General features: G+C 39.4%; 1 protein-coding gene across 2 annotated transcripts in view; it reads right to left on the reverse strand.

Annotated features, from left to right (window-relative positions):
* Window positions 1-21,589, reverse strand: part of ESRP1 (epithelial splicing regulatory protein 1) — a 39,617-nt gene extending 18,028 nt beyond the window's left edge. For both annotated transcript variants that reach the window (XM_087706850.1, XM_087706849.1), the window contains exons 1-6: window positions 21,162-21,589; window positions 20,142-20,270; window positions 17,662-17,775; window positions 11,525-11,639; window positions 4,042-4,140; window positions 2,709-2,763 (exon numbers count right to left, since the gene is read on the reverse strand). In XM_087706850.1, coding sequence (XP_087562976.1) covers window positions 2,709-2,763; window positions 4,042-4,140; window positions 11,525-11,639; window positions 17,662-17,775; window positions 20,142-20,270; window positions 21,162-21,293 — 644 coding nt within the window. In that variant the 5' untranslated portion in view covers window positions 21,294-21,589. The remainder of the gene's footprint in view (window positions 1-2,708; window positions 2,764-4,041; window positions 4,141-11,524; window positions 11,640-17,661; window positions 17,776-20,141; window positions 20,271-21,161) is intronic.
* Between the last annotated feature and the right edge of the window lie 280 nt (window positions 21,590-21,869).

Genomic DNA, 21,869 nt, shown 5'->3' on the forward strand with positions numbered 1-21,869 from the left:
GATTTGTCCTCTAGTATGATGTAATTTGCTTCTGTTTTTCTTCGATAGGAGTAATTTTTATTAAAAGTTTTAAGAGCAAACATAAGACCTAATAAAAACTAAATTAGAACAGAGCAAATAATAAAAGAGAAATAACAAACAAGCTAAAAATGCAATAAGTAAAGAAAATAAAAAAGATATTAAAAAGTAGCTTCCAATATTCTTCACAATTATAAGTACGGTACAATTACATTTTAATCTCTCTTTATAAAGTTACATGATGACTTTCTTCATAATTCACTTCTGTTGTTCTGGCTAATTTTAATCTTCACCTGTACAGATAAATATAGTCATTTGCAATGTAGTGATTAAATTATTGGGGCTGTACCCTTAAGATGTCCCTATTGTGTCCTGAGACCACAAAGAAAATCCTGTCCAGCCCTGGATGCTTCAGCAGCCAATTTGTCAAGGGCTGAGTTTGTAATGCCCACTACACTACTCTTGTTGGATAATTTATAACTACTAGGCCCTCCAAATTTTCTATGCCAGAAAGCAACCATTTGTTTCTATGAACAGTTCTTATTGTGTATGTATATGTATATATATGTGTATATATGTGTGTATGTGTGTGTGTATTATATATACATATATATGCATGTATGTGTATATTTGTGTCTATACACACACATACACACAATATATGTATATTTGTAAGTATGTATGTATGTTATGTATGCACTAAGTTTACACAAACATCAAAAGCATCAAAATAATCTGCTCAGGGTCATCTTATCATTGAGATGGATAGCACATTAATTTAATAAGAAAATGCACACACACATATATGCGCACACACATATACGCACATGCGCACACACCAATCAAATTTAAAATTAAAAACATTCTTGCAGCTTCCATTATTTTCCAGGAATTGGTTACATAATGGGTGCTTCAGCTAATGTTGGATCTCCCAAAGGCGTTGTGGTTAAAATACAAGTTTGATGGGTAAAACACCACCAGTTCAACACACTGTAGATTTTTTAAAATGCAACTTTTGTATTAAAAGACAAATGATTTTTCTTTTTTAACCAACCCATTTTACTGTTCTTTTTAGCAAGTCAACATTTTCCTTGTCGTAAGGGGGAAAAAATTGCATCCCAGTTGCCTGTGCAGTACTAATTTAATTGGGCTATATGCAGCTGGAAAAGGAAGGAAGGTTGATCCACTATGTCATATTCAATGGTGATCCAGTAGACATGATAGAAATAAAGTGGACAGTTCATGGAAAGGAAAGTAGCACTGTAATTTTTTTAAAAAATCATCTGTTCTGTGAAGTGAGGATGTTTTATATATCAGGCAAATGCTTTTTAACCCAGTGTTTCCCAACCTCAGCAATTTGGAAGATATATGGACTTCAACACCCAAAATTTTGGGAATTGAAATTCATACATCTTCAGGTGACTGAGAATGAGAAATGCTGCTCTGAGTACTAAATTACTGGAACACGATTGATAAAACTGGCTGAAGCTGATATTAGAGAGCTGCAAGGCAGTGGCCATTGACCCAGGCAAGGGGCAGTTTTCCCACTGATGCAATAACCAATCAAAGTGTAGGGGTTTGCCCAGAAGAAAATAAAGTACAGGAGAGAAAACTGGACAGTGAAGCTTGACATCAAATAGTACTTTCAATGTAGAGCAGGAAAACATGGACAGAAGTTGCATTTATGGTGGGGTGGAGGAGTTGAGAACTTCATTGATCTTTAGTACCAGAAATAATTAGTGGCCTGTACTAATGACAGAGAACCCTGGCAGTGTAGATATGCCCTAAGAGAAGGAAACTGAGATTTAATTTCCTATTTGTCTATGTAGCAGACATTGTCTTTCAGTATATGTTGTATTTTTCTATATTTGTAGGTGGGGAAAAAAGTATTCACATTTCCAGTCATGAGAAAAACCAACACTTGACATCATTTGAAATTGAAATTCTGCAGAATGCAAGAGACATTGTGGCTGAAAAGCAACTGCTCATTGGATGTGGTTGCCAGAAATACTCTCTGGATAAAGGAGAGTTCTTCAGAAAACCCATATGTACTATGGACAGATGTTTAAGGTGAGCAGATGGCAGAAACTGATCGGTTTTTTTTTTCCAATCTCTTGCGATCAGCTTGGACTCGCAAGATTCCATCATGCTCTGAGTAACGTAGACCTTTTGGGGGGGGACTCCACATTCAACAATCCCCCTTTTTAAAATCACTTTGGGGTGTATTTTTTATTCTTATTGTTGGTTGAAGATTGAAAAGCCTCAGGACATATGTTATAGGTTTCATTGGCTTTCTCTTCAGTCTGTATAGAAAGAAAGAAAATGTATATGCCTGCAGTTTTATAAGAGTTTTCTTTTTTGCAATGTACAGCAAAAGGGTAATTACGGTGTTGATTTTAAAAAGTCTTTTTCAAAAGAGTAAGGGTTCAAATGAATATGCATTGAAGAAAGGCTTTGAACTTAATTAAAAGGATCCTCTCTCTTACATTACATTTTTATATAGGTAATAGTTCCACATAACTTCCTAGGATTCTTCCCTAAGAGTCAACATTAATTTTTTATTCAATTTGTTCTATATGTTTTTGGTCTGGGCTCCAGGAAGATAGACAAATTTCAGGAAGGCCTATTCATATGTTTAATAAATTGTCTTTAAAAAGCTTTTCATATTTTATTTGAAGGTACATACTTACCAGGTTCCACTTTCAAATTTATAGTTCACCCTTTCTGGCTCTGAAAACCTGTGGTCTATAAAACACAGAACAAAATCAATTTTATTTCCAACAATATGTTTGAATAGCAAAATGAAATATTATCCACCTGTGATAGATAGACAGACAGGCAGAGATAGATAGATAGATAGATAGATAGATAGATAGATAGATAGATAGATAGATAGATAGAAAGATATAGAGAGATAGACAGAGATAGACAGAGATAGACAGAGACAGATGATACATATGATCTCATTGCAATGCTTGCTACTCTAGGCCCTTTTCTTTTACCCCAGCATTTATAGCATGCATAGAATCAGAACTGTAGATGTGGAAAGGAATGCAAAGTTCATCTACTTCCACTTTCTCAGATGTGTAGGAAAACCAGTTGAACTGTTCCTGAGAGTTGGCTATCAGATTTTAAAACCTCCAGAGTTAGAGAACCTACACTTCCTGTAGGTAGATTTATGGCAATGTCACCTTCCTGCCTCCTTCAAAAGTGTACTTTCCATGGGACAAAGTATTAGCTGAGTGGTACAACACAAGCTTGCATGCAGGAAGAGTCAGGTTCCTTTCTAGACACACCCAAGGAAGGTTGGTTATGCCCTTCTATATATCACTGAACATTCCTTGTAGTCCATATTTGACAATTACCACCAGATGGGTCAATAGTCTGACAAGGAAGACCTCTCTGCCTGAATCTCTCTTTATTTTAGTCCATCAATAATATCCCACTTTTGATCATTTCCTGCAATAATGTCCAGTATGGATGGAGAGAGGGGGGAAGGAGGGAGGAGAAGAGGAGAGGAGAGAAGAGAAGGGACAGAGGAGGAAGAGAAGAAATTTTTTTAGCCATATTTAAAGCTGGATGGAAAACGTGTAGCCAATTGTGCTCTGTCCACATCCTCTTTGTTAACTAATTTTTTTTTACTTGTTAGAACTTTTAGGGTCTAAAGAAAAATAGGTACTCAAAACCCATTTTATTCTTTTGATTATGTGTCATCAAATCAGTATTGACTTTTAAAGATCACAAAGATTTAAATGATTTTATACCTTAACATGTCCTAAAAACGCAGTAAGCTCTTCATTTTTGGAGAGCAGCCATTGACATGCTGTGAAAAGTCTGATGCATGCCTGGCCAAGAAAACTGTGCCTTCTAACACTAAAACAAAATTCTAATTTCTGCTTCAAACCTCCAAAAAAACTCCACTCAACAGTTCCTAAAAAAAGGCAGTAACAGAAATAATATAGAAGAAGTCCATACATGTAAAATTAAACCATCCCATCCCAAAAGAATACTCTCTTTGCTTACTGTAGGCTTCTGAAATTAGTGCTAAAATCACATTGCCCATATCTTCCAATTGCTGCATTCCAAAAGATTGTGCTGAGCTCCGCTTGTCAGGATTCAAATCTGAATACAATAGTCAAGAATCTTAAAGCAGTTGTTCAAATTTCAGGCCTTTGGCACCTCAAACTATCCTTGCCCCATCTTTAATTGCACAAAATGTTCCCCAAATTTATATGGGCTAGGCCGATTCCAGTTTAGGTGGATTTAGTGGGATGCTAAGAGCTGGCAAGGAAGTTGCTTGTTTCCTAATCTGTCTTCTTGGTCTCGTGCCTGCACATAAAACCCTGACAGCAAAGGCCAAAAGCATTCACCAAAACCCTTCTTGGTGACATCAAGACATAGCCTCCTCTGGCTTTCCAGTAATTGGAGGAAGGTGGAAATGCAGACTGACCCTTCCACTCTATAACATGATCACAATTTCTGGCATTTTTTTTGTTGGTTTCCAGTAAACATGATGACCCACTTAATGACTGCCACAACTTACAACCTTATTTCTGCAGTCAATTACTTTTGTAAGTCAAGAACTACTTGGCTTACAATAGTATTATTGGCATTCATTTGTGGGCAAAGCTTATACATAACGTAGCAAAATTTTGCTACTTTTACTGAAAAAAATTATCTTGTTTAAGGATAGTGCAAATAATAAAAAAAACCAGAATGCCCCATTTTTATCTTATTACATCATTTTTTAAAAATTTGTCCCATGTCCCTGCACTCCCGTTCTTCATTCCCATGGATTATCTTGCCTTAACACCTCAATGGCAATAGAAGATAGTTCTAAAATATATCCTACAGCTTTTCAACTTTAGTGACATTAGTAATTATTTTGCTTAACCAAAGCATTAGTTCACATCATGAAACATCATGATAAAAGCAAAATATACAGCCTCTTAGTAACCTGTGAGGAGGCACATACCCTTTGCTGTAAGCTATTAGCTTCTTTTAAAAATCCAAATAAATTTCACAAGAACATTCCAAAGGAAGATAAACATCTGCCTTTGAACATTACTTATAAATATATATTTGACAATAGAAAAGCAGATTAAGGGAAGAATTCTGCTGTGCCTTTTGTCTTGATTTGGGATTGTGAACATGTTTCAGCAGTGGAGAATTTTCTCTTAGTAATACAGCTAATCCTCAGTTTATAGCCAGTAGTTTAGACCTGGCTCAGAAAATAGAATATAAAATAACAGAATTGAAAGGGACCTTGAAGATCTTCTAGTCCAAACCCTTGCTCAGGCAGGAAACTCTATACCTGTGATGGTGAACCTATGGCACGCGTGCCACAGGTGGCACGTGGAGCAATTTATCAGGGCATGTGCATGCACGCGCCAGCTGACTTTGGCCTTCTTTTGAAGCCATTTTTGCCAGTGCGAAAAACCAGCCCTACGGGCAAACTGGAAGTTTGAGAACATACTTCCGGTTTGCTCGTAGGGCCGGTTTTAGCCCCCCCGTAGCATTTAGGAGGCTTCCCTGAAGGCTCCGGAGGGCAAAAAACGACCCTACGAGCAAACTGGAAGTCCATTCCCAGAACTTCTGGTTTGCCCATAGGGCCAGTTTTTTGTGCTCTGGAGCCTGGGGAGGGCGTAAAAAGCATGCCAAAAATGGGGGGGGGGGAGAGTGCTGGACATGTGTCCATGCCCTCTGGGTTTGTGCGCATAGCATTATGGGTGTGGCATACCCGTGCGTGACCCTCCTGCACTCCCCCCGCTTTTGGCACGCGAGCCAAAAAAGGTTTGCCATCACTGCCCTAATGTGATCTTGATTCTAAAGTTCTGATGGTTGTGCCCTCCCTGTCTTCACCGTAGTCATCATTCAGCATTTGGCTCACATTTACAACCTTTGGAGCCTGCTATGATTGCTGGAATTTTGCTAAAACTCAATGTTGATTTCTGGTTTCCGACAAAACCTGCCCATAGTGAACAATGAGTTTTTTTTAATGACCATGGGAAAAAAAGTCATAAGATCGGGTCTATCATATGATGACCCGCTTTATCATCATCATGACTGTATTTGCCAGGCTCAATTACGATCATGTCAAGTACAACCTGTACAATCTGCAGGACAGCATGTTTAGTTGGTTTGGAACAAACTTGCAGTAGCTTTCATATGGTTACACTGCTACTCTACGTGTATTAAACCTAAATTCCCCAATTGCATCCTCAATGTTAAAATATTCTTTTCTGCACATGTGGATGTCATCTCAAAGTACAACTCAAGTAAGCTACACAGTCTAGTTCTATGTAGGCTTATCAGTGGCTGTATAACGGTTTCTGCACATCTAACTATTTAGAGTCGTGTTTCTCAACCTTGGCAACTTTTTAAGATGTGTGGACTTCAAAACTCTCATGCTGGAGAATTCTGGGAGTTGAAGTCCACATATCTTAAAATTGTTAAGTTTGAAAAACACAGATTTAGAGGATAAGGGTAATGCATTCTCTGAGGGCACTTGACATATAAGTAGCCGTGCAAGCTTGATTCACTCCACCCTTGGGGCATTTGCTACTGTGAACCGGCTAAGCAAGCTTCACAAGTTGAGAATTGCAACTTATTAGTCAGAACAGAGAAGACTGACAAATCTTCCAGTGCTGGTATTTATGGGTAAATTGAAACACAGACCTTTTAAAATTCCTTGTTCTTTTCTCAGCAAATATCTCTCTAAAGTAAAACAAAACAAGACCTTCAGGTTAAGACACAGGCAGAAGAAATAAAAGTCCAAATCTTAACATGTATAACTGTAAAATATACTACATAAATAGCAAAGAAACAGGCAATGGATAACTGGCTCAACAACAATATTTTCAAGAATGACGCAAGAGTTATCAGACCAAGACTACGTGAATCAGAAATGGAACATTGCAACCCAAAAGGCCAATATTAGCCTACACAGGAACATTTATAGCATACCCTTAGAAGCAGCCAAATGTAATTACATAACACTGGTTAGGTCCCTTTGGAAATCTGGTATTTATTTCCATTCACTGATATTGAAAAAAAAAAGGGGGAAAGGATAGCTGTAGGACAATCAAAAAAGTAGCCAGTGTTTTTCCCAACCAGAAAACAGTCATCAATTATAGCAGTGTGCTGTATTGGCTGAGGAATTCTGGGAGTTGAAGTCCACCCAAGCTTCAAGTCACCAAGGTTAAGAAACACTGAATTATGGGACTGCTCCAATCTTATTAACATGCTTCTGCCATACAGAAGTGTGATTGATTGGTATCAGAGGTAGGTTGCTCCCGGTTCGGCCCAGTTCAGCCAAACCGGTAATGTCGGCAGGGGGAGGCTCTGCCCAGATGATTCTGCGCATGTCCAGAAGCGTCATGCAATAGCGCATGCGCAGAAGTGTCATGTAATAGCGCATGCGCAGAAGCATCGTGCGAGAGTGCATGCGCAGAAGCATCATGCGAGAGCGCATGCGTACACATGAGAAACCACTAGTAAAAAAAAATAGAGACCCACCACTGATTGGTAGGACTATAAACTTCTAAAAACAAGGCCTGCTATACCTGTCACCTTAATGATGAAAATCAGACTACACTCTAGGAAAAATAAAGCTGGGATATATTATGAAGGCTATAATTAAGGTTTATATCCCACTTTTGCTCTCGGGGGAAAAAGTAAGATGTGTCTATTAGTACCTTTTGTGACTAACAAAAGCTTCTTGTGAGCTTCCATGTAATTTGGAAAAAGTGCTACCAGATACTTCCCGATAGTTTTGTCATAATGTGCAAACATCGCTTTCTTGCTGTCTTTTTTCTATGAGTGAAAGACAGGGGAACATATAATATTAACTTTACATTTATTCTCCCTAGAAATCCTATTTGGAAATTCACCACCACCCCCACTCCGGTGAGGTAGATTGCTGTAGGAAACAAGTCACTGGGCTCAAATCACTTGACAAACTTTTGTAATTGAAAGAGGACTGTTTTAGAACTGGAAAGTCAATATGGTGGCTATGATACTGGAGTAAACACCAGGAAATTTCCACCTCTCTATTGACCTCCAGTTTTGGCCAGTGACCCTGTCAGTCCAAATCACTCACAGTCACAGGGTTGTTGTTGTTGTTGTTGTGGGGAAAACAAGAGCAGGGAGCTTTACATATGCCTGCTTTGAGTGATATAAATAAAAGTGGGATATAAATCAAATCAATCAATCAATCCTATAAAAATAAAAGCAGAATACATATAGGGTTACGTAACTAAACTATCTAGAAATCTGGAACTGGATAGCAACCATGTTAATAATTACCTACAATTATATATAAAGCATGGTTTACATTTAAACCAAGAAAGTTATTATCTGCATCGTCATTACTTCTGATATCTTGTTTCCCCCCCTGAAATTTTTCCACTAGAATGGTTTCCCTAAATATTTGCCGTCATATGGAAACAAACCAATTCTTTCCAGTTCTCCAAGATCTTGCCATGGTCTCTGTTTGACTTCAATTAACGCCCTGCTCTTGCAAAATGAGTTCTTCATGCTCTCTAAGGTAAGGGCTCCTAAACTTTTAGCCATCACACTTCTTTTTAGCGTAATTTTAATTACAATTTAAACCTAACCTAAAAATCCGAACATGTAACAAAGACAAATGAACAATTAATACAATGAAATTTTATTTTAAGAACCAAAAAAATATAAAAAGTAAAGGTTTTTCACGGACTCTGCCTATGACTCCCCAAGAGAGTATACTTTACAGTTGGGGAAAACCTGCTGTTAGATATTATGGCAATTATCGAGCAATGTAATAACTTAAGGCTTAATAGAGTAGCCTCATTTTCAATTTGCAACTTTTAATAAAATGCTCAGTCAAAAGTTGACTGAACAAGTTACCAGATGGCCTGATATGTTTTTATTTCTTCATGTTTTCTCCAACGTATCATGCTAGAATTTATCAGGTAAAGTTCCTTTTGCATTAAATACTATCTATAAAACATTTGCAATGAAGTTTCTCTAACTTTGCTCAGACTGTAATCATAAATGCATAGATAAAGAGCTTATATATCTAATTGTGATATTGCTTTCAATCCATTGGAAACACTGGTCTTGTTTTCTAATAAAATCTTGCAAAGAGAAGACTTTAATTTAGATCAGGGATGTAAAACTGGATTTCTCCAAGGGCCAAATCAGCATGTTAGTTCTCCTCCATGGGCCGGCCTTGGAGGAGATGGGATGGATGCCTCCTGCAGCATCCTGCCAGCCAACTCAGGGCATGGGGGCCCCCACACATCCTCCCCACCCCGTTTTCAGCCTGGACGGCCTCCTGCAACACTCTGACACCCAACATGGGGCACGGGAGGGAGGCAAATTTCTCAAAATGATCAAAATTTGGATGTTTGGCAACTGATTCATGTTTATAATGGTTGCAGTGTCCCAGGGTCATGTGGTCCCCTTTTGCGACCTTCTGACAAGCGAAGTCAATGGGAAAGCCAGATTCGCTTAACAACCGTGTTACTGACAACAACAGTGATTGACTTATCCACTGTGGCAAGAAAAAAGTCATAAAATAGGGCAAAATTCACTTCAACAAATGTCTCACTTAACAACAGAAAATTTGGGCTCAATTGTGGTCCCAAGTCGAGGACTACCTGTACTGGGTGATGGGAAATGCCTGAATCTAACAGCATTTATTAAAGAAGTTTAAATTGCTATTACTTTTGAGATGTCTACTAGAGTGAACATCTTTCTTCAAAAAGGAAGTTGAGTTTAAAAGTAAATCTCTTTAAATAAAATGGTGAACAAAAATGGAGAGAAACTGCTTTCAATCAGACTTTCCTTCCAAGTCAAATCTCCTGGCCCTCTGGACGAAAGGTGTATGGTCTCCGGTTGGGACTACCTTTCAAGTCCTACAAAGGCTTTATTTAATTGCATGTAAACATGTTTTAGCAACCGGTTAGAGTGCATATTTTCCAATCTCATTCCACCACTACATATTGTTCAACAGAAGCTGCAACGGTCTTTCTGTTCTTAGGGTTATTAACATATACAGAACCTCCCATCCTCTTGTTACATATCTCAAAGGTCTTTACATGTTAGGACGTGTCCCCTAGAAATGGGGAACAGTGAATTGTTATGGTTTTATCCAGACCGGCGCTTCAACTTCAATGCTACTTTTGTTCCATAAATTGTTGGGCCAAGGAAAAACTCATTCTGGCATGGAGGAATTTCCGCTTGCCTTGAATGCAGAAAGAGGCCAGTGGTTCAACCCACCAGGCTTTTCAATTATTGTAACTCAGATGATAGGCAGGAACCCTGGACTTGCAAGCAACCCATCATAGCAGGGGTGGGCTACTACTGGTCCGGGAGAATCCATAGCTAACGTTATGACCAGTTCGGAGAACCTCCAAATCCCACCCCTGGCTGGCCCGGCCCCTCCTAGGAGTCTCCACGTGGCCCATTTTGGATGTGAGGTAAGTGCAGAGTCCTTTCAGAGGCTCAGGGAGGGGGAAAATGGGCCTCCTGGAAGTTCTGCAGGGCCCCCAGAGCCCGGGAAGGCAGTTTTGACCCTCCCAGAGGCTCGACAAAAGCCTCTGGAGCCTGGGGAAGGCAAAAACGTTCCCCCCACTGTGGTGCAAGAGGCCAACTAGGCCACACCCGCCATGGCCCACCCAGCAACCAGGCAGAGAAGCCATTGCTGAAATTTTTTAAGGTTATCCCTGCATCATAGGCAGCCTTTTCAGCTCTCTACTCTACCTTGGAAGGTAATGTAACAAAATCAGCTTCACTTACAATGACGGCAGTTCAGACTTGAACAATCTGTAACAATATTTTTCTTTTAAAAGATCCACAGAAAATATCACATAATCCTTGATATTTCAAAACAGAGCACATAGACAAGCAACTGATTCGGCAAAAGATCTATGATACATTATACAAGCAAATGGTGGATCAAAGCCATTCAACAGACCAAGATGTAGAAATTATCCAAAAGCTGAACTAATGTTGCTATAGGCATTGCTCACAATTAAGAATATAGTTAGTAAATGGCACCATATTAATGCTGCTTTTTACTGGTATTATTTCTTGCACATTTGTTTTTAGAAAGTGAGTTCAGAATCATCACTTTGTTGCATACAGTATTAACATCTGTCAACTAGCATGACTTTAAAATAAGCCTATTCAATGAAGATTTCATAATAAACATCAATAAATTAATAAAATATGCCAGCTTATCCAAGGGTTACATACATACCGTACATATATGCACACAGAAAGACACACACATACACAAACAAAGTGTATTTGGTTCTGCATCTTATCGGTTTTCCAATTTTCATTCTAGTTTTGTATGTTTTAACACCTATCATTGGATCTACTATTTTGATTTTCTGTAGCTACTTCTTCATTAAAAAAAAGCCTTTGGCAGGTCAATATTTAGGGTGAGATAAAGGCAATAAATAAACATTTAACATTATAGAAATATACAGATATATATTCATTAAAAGGATACATTGTATCATGGAACCAGCATCTAATTTGTCAATTTCAGGTGACCCAGGACAACATTTCTTGAATTCTTTTCGGAGATCAAAAAATGAGTAGAAGCATTCAGGTAACAAAATATTCTGCAAAACAAGTTACATCTAATAAACCAAAGTAATCACAGTTTGTAGTGCAAACTGTCAATTGATAACATACCCAATTAACTTAACTGACCACCCACTTACAAAGAGTTATTACACATTTACCATGCAGAGTTCTTCCAAGAAGCAATTCTGGCCCTATCTTGATGGCAAGTTTCTTCATCAGTAGGTGAAGAAAGGCAGAAGGGAACCAGCGACTCTTGACTTTAACCAAGATCAAGTGGAAACATAATTTTCAAGGAAAGTGGCCAATGTAATCATGACATCCCTGAATTAACAGAACCTAAAGCTAACTGTAGTTAAATGAAGATTTTGGACGTTGATTGCATTGTAGAGGATGATCACAAGAAAAGAGAAGGATTCCATGACAGGAGAATAGTGTAGGAAAAGGAATCCAAGATAGATAGCAAAAACACTTAAAACACAATACCAGCAGAAAAGAAACGGAAGAAGGCAGTGTAGCTCTGTAAGAAGCTGGTGAAAATCTAATAAAAAGACACCATAGGTAGTCCTCAACTTTCAACCACAATTGAGCCCAACATTTATGTTCCTAAGTGAGAAATTTCTTGAGTTTTGTGCCATTTTACAACTTTTTTTTGCTTCATTTGTTAAGTGAATCACTGCAGTTGTTAAACTAGTAACACAGTTGTTAAATGAATCTGGTTTGCTTATCAGAAGGTTGCAAACGGTGACCAAATGACCTTGGGACAAGGCAACCGCCATAAATATGAGCATCTGAATATAAATCACGTGACCATGGGGATGCTGCAACAGTTGTTAAGTGTGAAACATAGTCATACGTCGTTTTGTTCAGTTCTTCTCTAACTTGGAACAGTCACTAATTGAACTATTGTAAGTCATAAATATGAATCAGTTGCTAAGTATCTGAATCTGATCACATGACTATCAGGATGCTGCAACAGTCGTGTGAAAAACAGCCATGTTATTTTTTTCCCAGTGTTGTCATAACTTTGAACAATCATTAAATGAATGATTGCAAGCTGAGGATTGCCTGTATATAGGAACTGGAAAAGAGACAGGTCATCAAGGAAAAGTAAAATTATATAATGTACCCAGTTTCCCTGAAAATAAGATCTCCCCGAATAATAATCCCAATCGGGCTTTTGAGCACATGCGCTAAAATAAGCCCTCCCCCAAAATATTGCAACACAGCAGCAGCCATGAAGTGACCACACTCGCTGCCTCTTGTACCTCAAAAATAATAAGACTTCCCTGAAAATAAGTCCAAGTGCTTATTTTTTTTTGGAGGGGGGGGGGTCAAAAGAAAATAAGAGCCTGTCTTAATTTTGGGGAAACACGGTATATTTTCCTGGATGTTGGTTAAGATCAAAATGAGCTGAATAAACAAGGAAAGCTAACAACTACAATTATTTCTTCTAATATGTTCAAAATGAATGAGAAAAACATCACTGGCCCAACTGCTTTGTAAAAAATAAAATGGTCAAAAGGACCAAAGTTAACCATGAAAAGGCAGATCTAGTCAGCTCCTAACCTGGTCTGGTCCTTTCAAGAAGAGGATGCAGAGCTGGCTGGGGAATTCTGAGAGTTGAAGTCTACAAGTCTTAAAAGTTGCCAAGTTTGAAGACTTCTGATTTGTAGTAATCAACTTCAACCATCAAGAGCATGGCAAAGTCATCATTAGCACCATGAAAAGGAAGAGGTCATTAATGGAGACACTAGATCAGACTTCCTCAGCCTTTTAAATGTGCTGGACTGTATAGTCAGAAATCCACTGCTGTCTAGGAAATATAGTGAGAAATCCAAGATAGTTAGAAATTCTCCAGGCAGCTCTGCTGGGAGTTGAAGTCCACAAGTCTTAAAGTTGCCAAGTTTGAAGACCTCTGTGCTAAGCATTTATGAACAAATGGCTGGAGGAATAAAATCCCAAGTTTGATAGAATTCTAACCAGGGAATGCTTCCTGTCCTTGAACAAATCCAAATAAGAATTACATCTGGACACTGAAGGAAATTGTTGATAGTCTGGTTTAACTTCTCTCCATTATCTTTAAAAACAGTTGAAGTAGAAACTGGAACAGGTAAAAAAAGGAGGGCAGTGTGGAAGATTAGAGAATTGAAACAAACTTATGATGAAGAAAGGAGAAAGTGGGTATGAAGAATAAAGGAATTGGGTATGTTAAGCTTTGACAAATCGGATATGATAGAACTCGATCAATACCTGAAAGGATGTCACACACAAAAAGTCAACATCTGTTCTCTAGCATTCTAGAAAAGAGTACTGAACAATAGTTACAGGAGAGCTATATCTGATTGAAAGTTTTGAGAGTCTTCTTAATAATAAAGAGCATTGCAAGAGTGGAATCAATTATAGTGAATCAGAAGATATTTGTTGTTTATAGTAAAATATATAAATGAAGAAAATAAGAAGTAAAACTTTGGACAAATGAAGATATTGTTTATGTATTAAGAACAATAGGTATAAAGATGAAAATAATAGAACAGAATAATTTGGCTGAAAGTGAAAACAAAACTATGATGTAAAATGGACTATGTAAATGAGAGGATGTAAAAAAAAAAGACCTGGACAATGCTTTGTTCCTATAATGTGTATAATTTGTATTAAAAAGATAAAAAACCTGGAATTGGAAAAAAAAGTGGAATCAATTATTAAGAAGGGTTTTACGATCTCCTTAGTAATTCCAGCCCAGAGCAAAGTTGGACATCACTGGCCAAAAAGACCTCTTTAAAACCAGCAAATCTATTAAACCTCTCCTATTCCTAGCTGGCAAATCACTGCATTTACTAGCTGGGATCAATCAGGATTCTTTCTAATCCAATGTATCTGGCAACCATCTGGTTGCAAAAACCAGATTTATCTTTTGTCAATACAAATTGTGCTCAACTTATGACCACACTGGAATGCAAAATTTCCATTGCTAAGCAAGACAGTTGTTAAGTGAGTGGTGTCCCATATTACAACCTCTCTTGTCGCAACTGTTAAGTGAATTGCTAGAGTTGTTAAAGTGAATCTGACTTTCCCATTGACCTTGTTTGTCAGAAGCCAACTGGGAAGGTTTACAAATGGTGATCACATAACCCTGGGACAGGGCAACTATCATAAATACATGCCAGTTGCCAAGTGCCCAAATTTTGTTCATGTGACCATGGGGATGCCGCAATGGTCATAAGTGTGAAACCAGTCATAAATCACTTTTTTAGTGCCACTGTAACTCTGAACAGTTACCAAACAAATGGTTGTAAGTATTACCTGCAGGCAAAATATATGATCAGGTGTCTATATTTCAAGAACACAGCTAAAAGAGAAACTAATCTGCCTTAAACACATTCAGGTTCTAGTTTTCTTTAATTACCAATTTCATATCTACAGAAAAAAAGGATGGTTGCTGTGCTTACATATTTTGCCAAGTTATAAACTGATAGATTCACAAAGTGGTTTGGTTGGTTTCGGCTTAGTGTATTGTGTGTACCTAGGTATTCTGGTTTGTTTAGCACTGGGTTTTTTAAAAAGTGTAATAAAGCAACCCAAGTATGGAGTCTAATATATTTTACAAAAGCCCTTTGAAAAGTCTAAACACAGAATTGGCAATTGAGGCAGCAGTTCTGACTTTTCAGGCTTTGCCTATAGTGTAAATGATTTTAAACTAAAAGTAAATAAAATACCCATACTTCCTTCTTAATATTTACTTTGAACAATATTTCTATAAAAAAGCCCATGAGCAAACATCCATTTCAAGCCTTCTCTTTGGTTTACATAAAATATTTAACCAGATCGATCATGCTGTCTTATTCACCATAACATTTCATAAGATTTTACACCCATTTCACTGTGATTCAAAACAACATAAAGATGTATGATTTGATGTAGTTGCCCTAGGAAATTAGGAAATGCCATCACATGGAACAGCTTCCATTACTGACACAATGCAAGGATTGTTCAATTGAACTCATCCCAAAGGAATGACAACACAATCCCTCTCGCCCTGTCATTTTAAGACGGATTTGTCTCAAGATTAATTTATTTCATTTTATTTCAAAATGCCATGTTTGTGACATAACCACTGTAGAGTTTTTGTTTTGGTGGAACAAAAGTGCAACTCATCCCTCCATAGTTTCCCAGCTTTGAAAACAGCTGTTCTCCTTTTGCAGCCACATTTTAAAAAGATGGGCGGGAAGTCTTCCATCTTCTAGTTGTAAAGAGGGATTTTTCCTTGCTTTCTGAAGCTAGTTGATGCTCTGTCCAACTATAAACTCCAGACAAGCACTATTTCTTTGCAGGGCTGAGAGAAAGGAGTGGAGATGAAGTGCATGCTTTTGTGAATGATTGATCTCTGTTTTGTGATACATTGACAGACACCTGCTTCAAGCCCCTTGAGATGTCTGGAAGGAATTCTCTGCTGAAGGAGACTGATTTGTTACAGGCTGAATGTAAGCTGGGCTTCACAGGATAGATGAAATCATCTGGATAGCACTGAAAATATGTCATCAATTTAATTTTGCTCAGAGGCTGCATAGAAAATCATCATGCTCGGAGAGTGATACGTTTGTAGCAACTATGACTAAATGTAAACTAATTTTCCCCAAGAGTTTGCCAGCTAGATCAGTTTATTTGTCACCACTTTCTCTGTTAAAGAACAGCCAAGTAAATACTGTCAATGCCACTATAAAATGAGAGATCTTCAGCTTTGCTGGAAGATGTGTGTAGGATTTTAGAATATATAAACAATGCAGAAGAAGATAACAAAATATGTTCATTTTGTGGGAACAAGAGAAAATTAAAAATATGTAGTCTGTTGGACCTTTATATTAAAAAGAGGACCAAGTCTGGTTGGATGAAATAAGCACTATTTTGGGTTTAATCCCTCAAGAATGTGTTTTATTCAGTGGCAGGGACAAAGAGCAGAATCTTAGCAAGGATTGAGACTTATCAATTACAGTTTGAACTCAATTGTTTTATGATAAATGATACCTGCACATTAAGAACAACTCTATTTATAATAAAGGGAAAAAATGACAAATTAATGACATACAGGATGAGTGGCATGCTTTCTTATTTTCTAAAATTGTATCAATTCATGCCACATGCATAATTTTGTCACAGACATTAACACCGAGACAGTTGAAATGCTTGGGGAATAGATACTGTTCACTACCAGAATTTCAAGATCTACAGCAATGTGATTTTTGAAGATGCAGATGAGAGATTTAATCTCTTTGAACAGAAGAGTGATAAAAACAATGAAATACACTAAATGCAGCCAAATATAAAGTCACTCCATATCTAAAAGACGAATTGTAACAGTTCCTTATAGAGAATTGTTATATTACAAGCAATCATTACTGAGTTATAAACTTTTAAAAGATATATTATCCATGGTTACAGGTGTCACATTTATCCTAAATTTCAAGATAATTTGCAAGAAATCCAAAACAAAGCAGTACAGCCAAATAAGCCCCAAACAATATGTCTGAACAAGAATTATCTATTTCACAATCTTAGCAAATTTTAAGATGTAGGGACTTCAAAACTCTGTGGCTGGCTGTGGAATTCTGGATTTTGAAGTCCCTACTACATCTTAAAATGGCTAAGGTTGAGAAGCACTGTTCTAAGATCAGTTAAAAACTTTTCCCAGGCATCTAAAAGACATGATGGTTTTGCTCAGCTATTTCCTTCTGCTCCTCAATACCTACTCATGGGCAAGATCTGCTATTGATGCAAAACACAAATCTATAAAGATTAAATCAGTTCTTAGTTCTTTGTACCATGGAAGTGCAAAAACATTGCCTGTGAATAATAAAATATAGCACATTGTTTTTAATATTTGAAACACCAGGAAACCTGAAAAGTTCAGCTGGGGAGTCACTAATGTGATTCCAGTTGTAATGTCATAAGCCTTAATAAGCAAAAATGTGACAGTAAATATGAGTTTTTAAGGAAAAACCTGTGTGCTCCATCACAGCCTGATTTTGATGGGGGGAGGAGAGAGACTGAATGTAGCACACTTACCTTTTTTGATGCTTCAGGGTGCAAAACCTGCCTGATATGAAGTTGCCCATCGGCACAGAGACAGAAGGACGTACCAACGCCAATATTGAGTTCGTTGCTCACAGACTGGTTGAACTAAAAAAAGGATACAATGCAGAAAGACCCATTTATGATATGAAAGTGCATTCTGCAAAATTAATATTTGTATATTTTCGCTAAGGATGCACATCTTAAATGTAAATTGGAGGCACTGTTTATGTCAAACAATTCCACCTGAAATGGGAAGTTCCTCATTTTCTTCCACTCTAGCTTTCTAATAGTTTCTCAACCTTGGCAACTTTCAGATGTGTGGACTTCAACTCCCAGAATTCCTCAGCCACCATAGTCTATCTGTCTTAAAGTTGCCAAGGTTGAGAAACACTGCTCTAGTAACTTGAATTGTTATCATACTTTTTATGACATCTTGGCTGGAGTCCTCTAATTTCCCAGCATCTCACAGAAAGTCTGTTTTAATTGAAGCCCCTTTTTCCAGTGTCATAGGAATTGGTATCAGTTCAAACTCTTTGATAATAATTGTAGAAACTGGAACACACAATAGCTGTGTCAGCCTATTTGGGCATAGCTAATGCTTGTGAATTATTTTGATTTGTCTTATCACAATCAATATTTTTCCAAAAAGCTGTTGCATCTAAAAAGATCGCCTAAATCAGCCTTCTCCAGTCTTCCAGAAAACACAATAATTGAGAATTGTAATGAAATACACTTGGTGCAACAAATTGCAGGGTGGCTTGTGTGGAGTTGTATCTATCCTAACTGGCTGGTGAAAAAAGAGGAACACGGTTAAAACTACTTAATTTTTATTTACTTGTATTCCACTTTTTGGAATTTTTACAATAACTCAAGCTGGTGAACATATCCAACACACCTTCCTCTCATCCCCCCCCCACTCCCCACAACAACCCTGTGAGATGGATTAGGCAGAGAGAGAATGACAGATCCCAAAATCACCCAAGCTGACTTTCATGGCTAAGATGGGAATTTAATTCATGGACTCCCACTTTCTAGTCTTACGTACCTTAACCACTAGACCAAACTGAGATGGGACATCCCTAGAACTTTAGGCTAACTGGAAAGCAGAAAATATTCCCAGAAAGAAGATAATGGCAAATCACTCTTGTACTGTTGCAAAAAAAAAAACCTTGGTTGATATTCCCATGCAATCAGCAGTGCTTAACCTCAGGTTGAGTGAATCTGTACCTTTCAGTTTAAAAGCTAGAATAACTGTATTAGTTGTACTAATTATAGCAGGGGTCCCCAAACTTGGCAACTTTAAGATTTGTGGATTTCAACTCCCAAAATTCTCCCGCCAGCAGACCTGGCTGGGGAATTCTGGGAGTTGAAGTCTACAAGTCTTAAAAGTTGCCAAGTTTGAAGACCTCTGATTTGTAGTAATCAACTTCAACCATCAAGAGCATGGCAAAGTCATCATTAGCACCATGAAAAGGAAGAAGTCATTAATGGAGACACTAGATCAGACTTCCTCAGCCTTTTTAATGTGCTGGACTGTAGAGTCAGAAATCCACTGCTGTCTAGGAAATATAGTGAGAAATCCAAGATAGTTAGAAAGCAACAAGAGGCATCTGATCCAAATCATTACAGCGTAAGCTACTTGTTTGTTTACACTGCTATTCCAACCAGAAACTTTTCAAGAGTTCAGTTACATCTTCTGCCAGCTCTTAGTCACATGAGATGGAATACTATTTATGGGGGTATTTCCTTGCCGACGTATTGCATATCCTTGGGCAGTGTTCCTCAACTTTGGCCATTCTAAGAGGTGTAGATCTTAAATTCACCCAATTCAATTTCTACAATTCCCTAGCCAGCACTGTGAGTTGAAGTCCTCTTGCCTTAAATTTGCCATGGTTTAGAAACGCTGCCCTAGGGGGTCATCCAATCGTTGTTATTCTGACGTAGCAGTAAGAGGATATGACTCAAGGTCAGCTGGGTGACATGGAGCATCCAAATCAATATGGTGGCTGCACATAGTCATGACTGTCCTTTTGACTTTATTGAACATCTCTCCCCCCTTAGATTCTTCACTAGGTCAGAGTAGAAGACTCTGGGGGTCATTAATGAGGAAGTGATTGTAAGTACCATAGAGCTGATAACAGCAGGCATCACTGACCTCAGTGACAGTCAGGTCACTAGCATCAGAAGTCTCTTTTTTTCTGCTGACTCAACTAGGCTAGCCATCCCAGTTCAGGCACCAGCAGCCAGGGTACCGGGAGCCCACGTGGGCAAGAAGCCATCTGCCTCTCCTGTATTCTGGCTGTGAGTCACCTCTAATCTTCTTCCCTTCCCACAACACACCCAACCCCGGAGTGATCTGGTGCGCCTTGCACACCCCGATTTCCAGAAAGCTCGGTAGGGCAGGGAGGAGGAGGCAAGCAAGCCAAGGTTCGGCCCTGGAGGAAAAAAAGGGGCTAGTGGGTCACGCCTACCTGCCCCAGGGCTTGTTCCAGCTGTGGGGCGAGAGCCAGGATGTCCTCATCTAGGCCGGTCTCCTCTCGGCATTCGTCCGTCAGCGATAGGCGATCAGGCCCAATCAGGACGTGATGAAGATTGCCCACCTCCAGGGGAAAATAAAGGTGGGGGGATGGGGAGGAAAGGAAGAGATCAGTTTGTCCCTCAGGATCTGGAAGAGGATTCGGGATGGTGGCAAAGGTGGTTTTCTTAGCTAGGGCGGTGTGTGTGTGTGTGTGTGTGTGTGTGTGTATGTGTGTGTGTGTGTTTGTGTGTGTATCTCTAAAGGCCCGTTCTCTTGGCCCAAGGAAAAAGTGGTTGTTTTCTCCATTAAGACAGACTCCCAATAAAACTTCAGCTTTTCCTTTGGAATTGCTTCCTTCCACTTGCTCGAGGGACAGAGGGACGGCAGGGCCCCTGGTCATCCCACGGGTTTTTTCCCAGAGCCCCTTGGAGAATCAGGGGGCTCATTTATACCCCTCTCCCCAAAATAAACTGAAATCCAAAATCGGGGATAGAGCCCTTCCATCTCGAGTCCCTGGCTCCAACCCCGCCCCTTTTTTTGGGGGGGGGGAGAGGAAAACACATTTAACCAACAACGTTCCCCGATTCCCCACACCACCCACCCACCCAAGCCTACTTTCCCCTTCGAAAGAAAACTCCCAACACGTCCAACCAGCGTTGCGCATCGCAGTGCAAAAAGACGGGTTTAAATTATCTGCCTTTCCCCCGCTGATTATAGTTCCTCTGTGGAATTATCCATCCCCGCGATTTACAACAGCTCGGGCAAAAATTCTACTAATCTTTCGAAATCGAGAGCAGGGGCTTTCTCCCCCGATAAACGCGGATGGGACTTGCCTCATAGTTTTAACTCTTTTAACTATTATCTTAAACCGATCCGGGAGCCAGTTAACTGAAAGAGGAAGATAAAGTCCCCTCCCCCCCGCTCCGTGCAGGTAAATTCCTAACTCACCAACTTCCACGCGGGGCAAAAATACCTTTTTGTTGGCCAGATCTACTACTCGCCACAGGAGCTGGATTAATTCTCTCTCATCTGAGCCCAGGCGAGCTCCGGTCGCCCCAGCGGTGACCCCAAAGAGTATGACCAGGTAATCGGGAGACGTCGTCATGCTGAGGGCGGAGGAGAAAGAAGCCCCCCGAAATTGGGGTGGAGGAAAGGCAAGGCAAACAACACCCCCGCGCACTTTTTACCAAACTTTGCAAAGAAAACACCCTCCCCGCAAAAGCCAGCCAGCCGCTATTTCGGAGCCCAAATTCTAGTGTAAGAAAAAAAAAGGAAGGAAGGAAGGAAGGAAGGTGGGAAAGAAAGCGCCCCCTCCCTGGCCGCCACCTCCAGCCACCAAACCCCTGCTTTTCCGTCCTGGTCCTTCTTTTAGGAGAGAGACGCATGCCCCGTGTGGCTTTCGGAGCGGGGGGAGAAACTTAATTACATGGGAGCCAATTCCGAAGCATAAGTTCGGCTACACCCCCTCGGAAGCGCGCAATGGCTGCGGGCTTGGCTGTTTAGGGAGGTGGCTCTACCTGCCCACTCCTCCCCTCCCCACGTGGTGCAGGTAAGACCGAGTGCGCTGGAGACACCTGAGGGAGCCCGCCCATTGGCTCTTGCCCATTGGGACGTGGCAATAAGAGGGGGCGGACTAAGGGCTCACTATAGGGGAGCAGAGCTCCAGCCAGGAAGACCGCAG

This window comes from Thamnophis sirtalis, unplaced genomic scaffold (genome assembly GCF_051295495.1).
Source record: "Thamnophis sirtalis isolate CommonGarterSnake01/CBP01778 unplaced genomic scaffold, rThaSir2_p1.2 scaffold_2, whole genome shotgun sequence".
Taxonomy (NCBI): domain Eukaryota; kingdom Metazoa; phylum Chordata; class Lepidosauria; order Squamata; family Natricidae; genus Thamnophis; species Thamnophis sirtalis.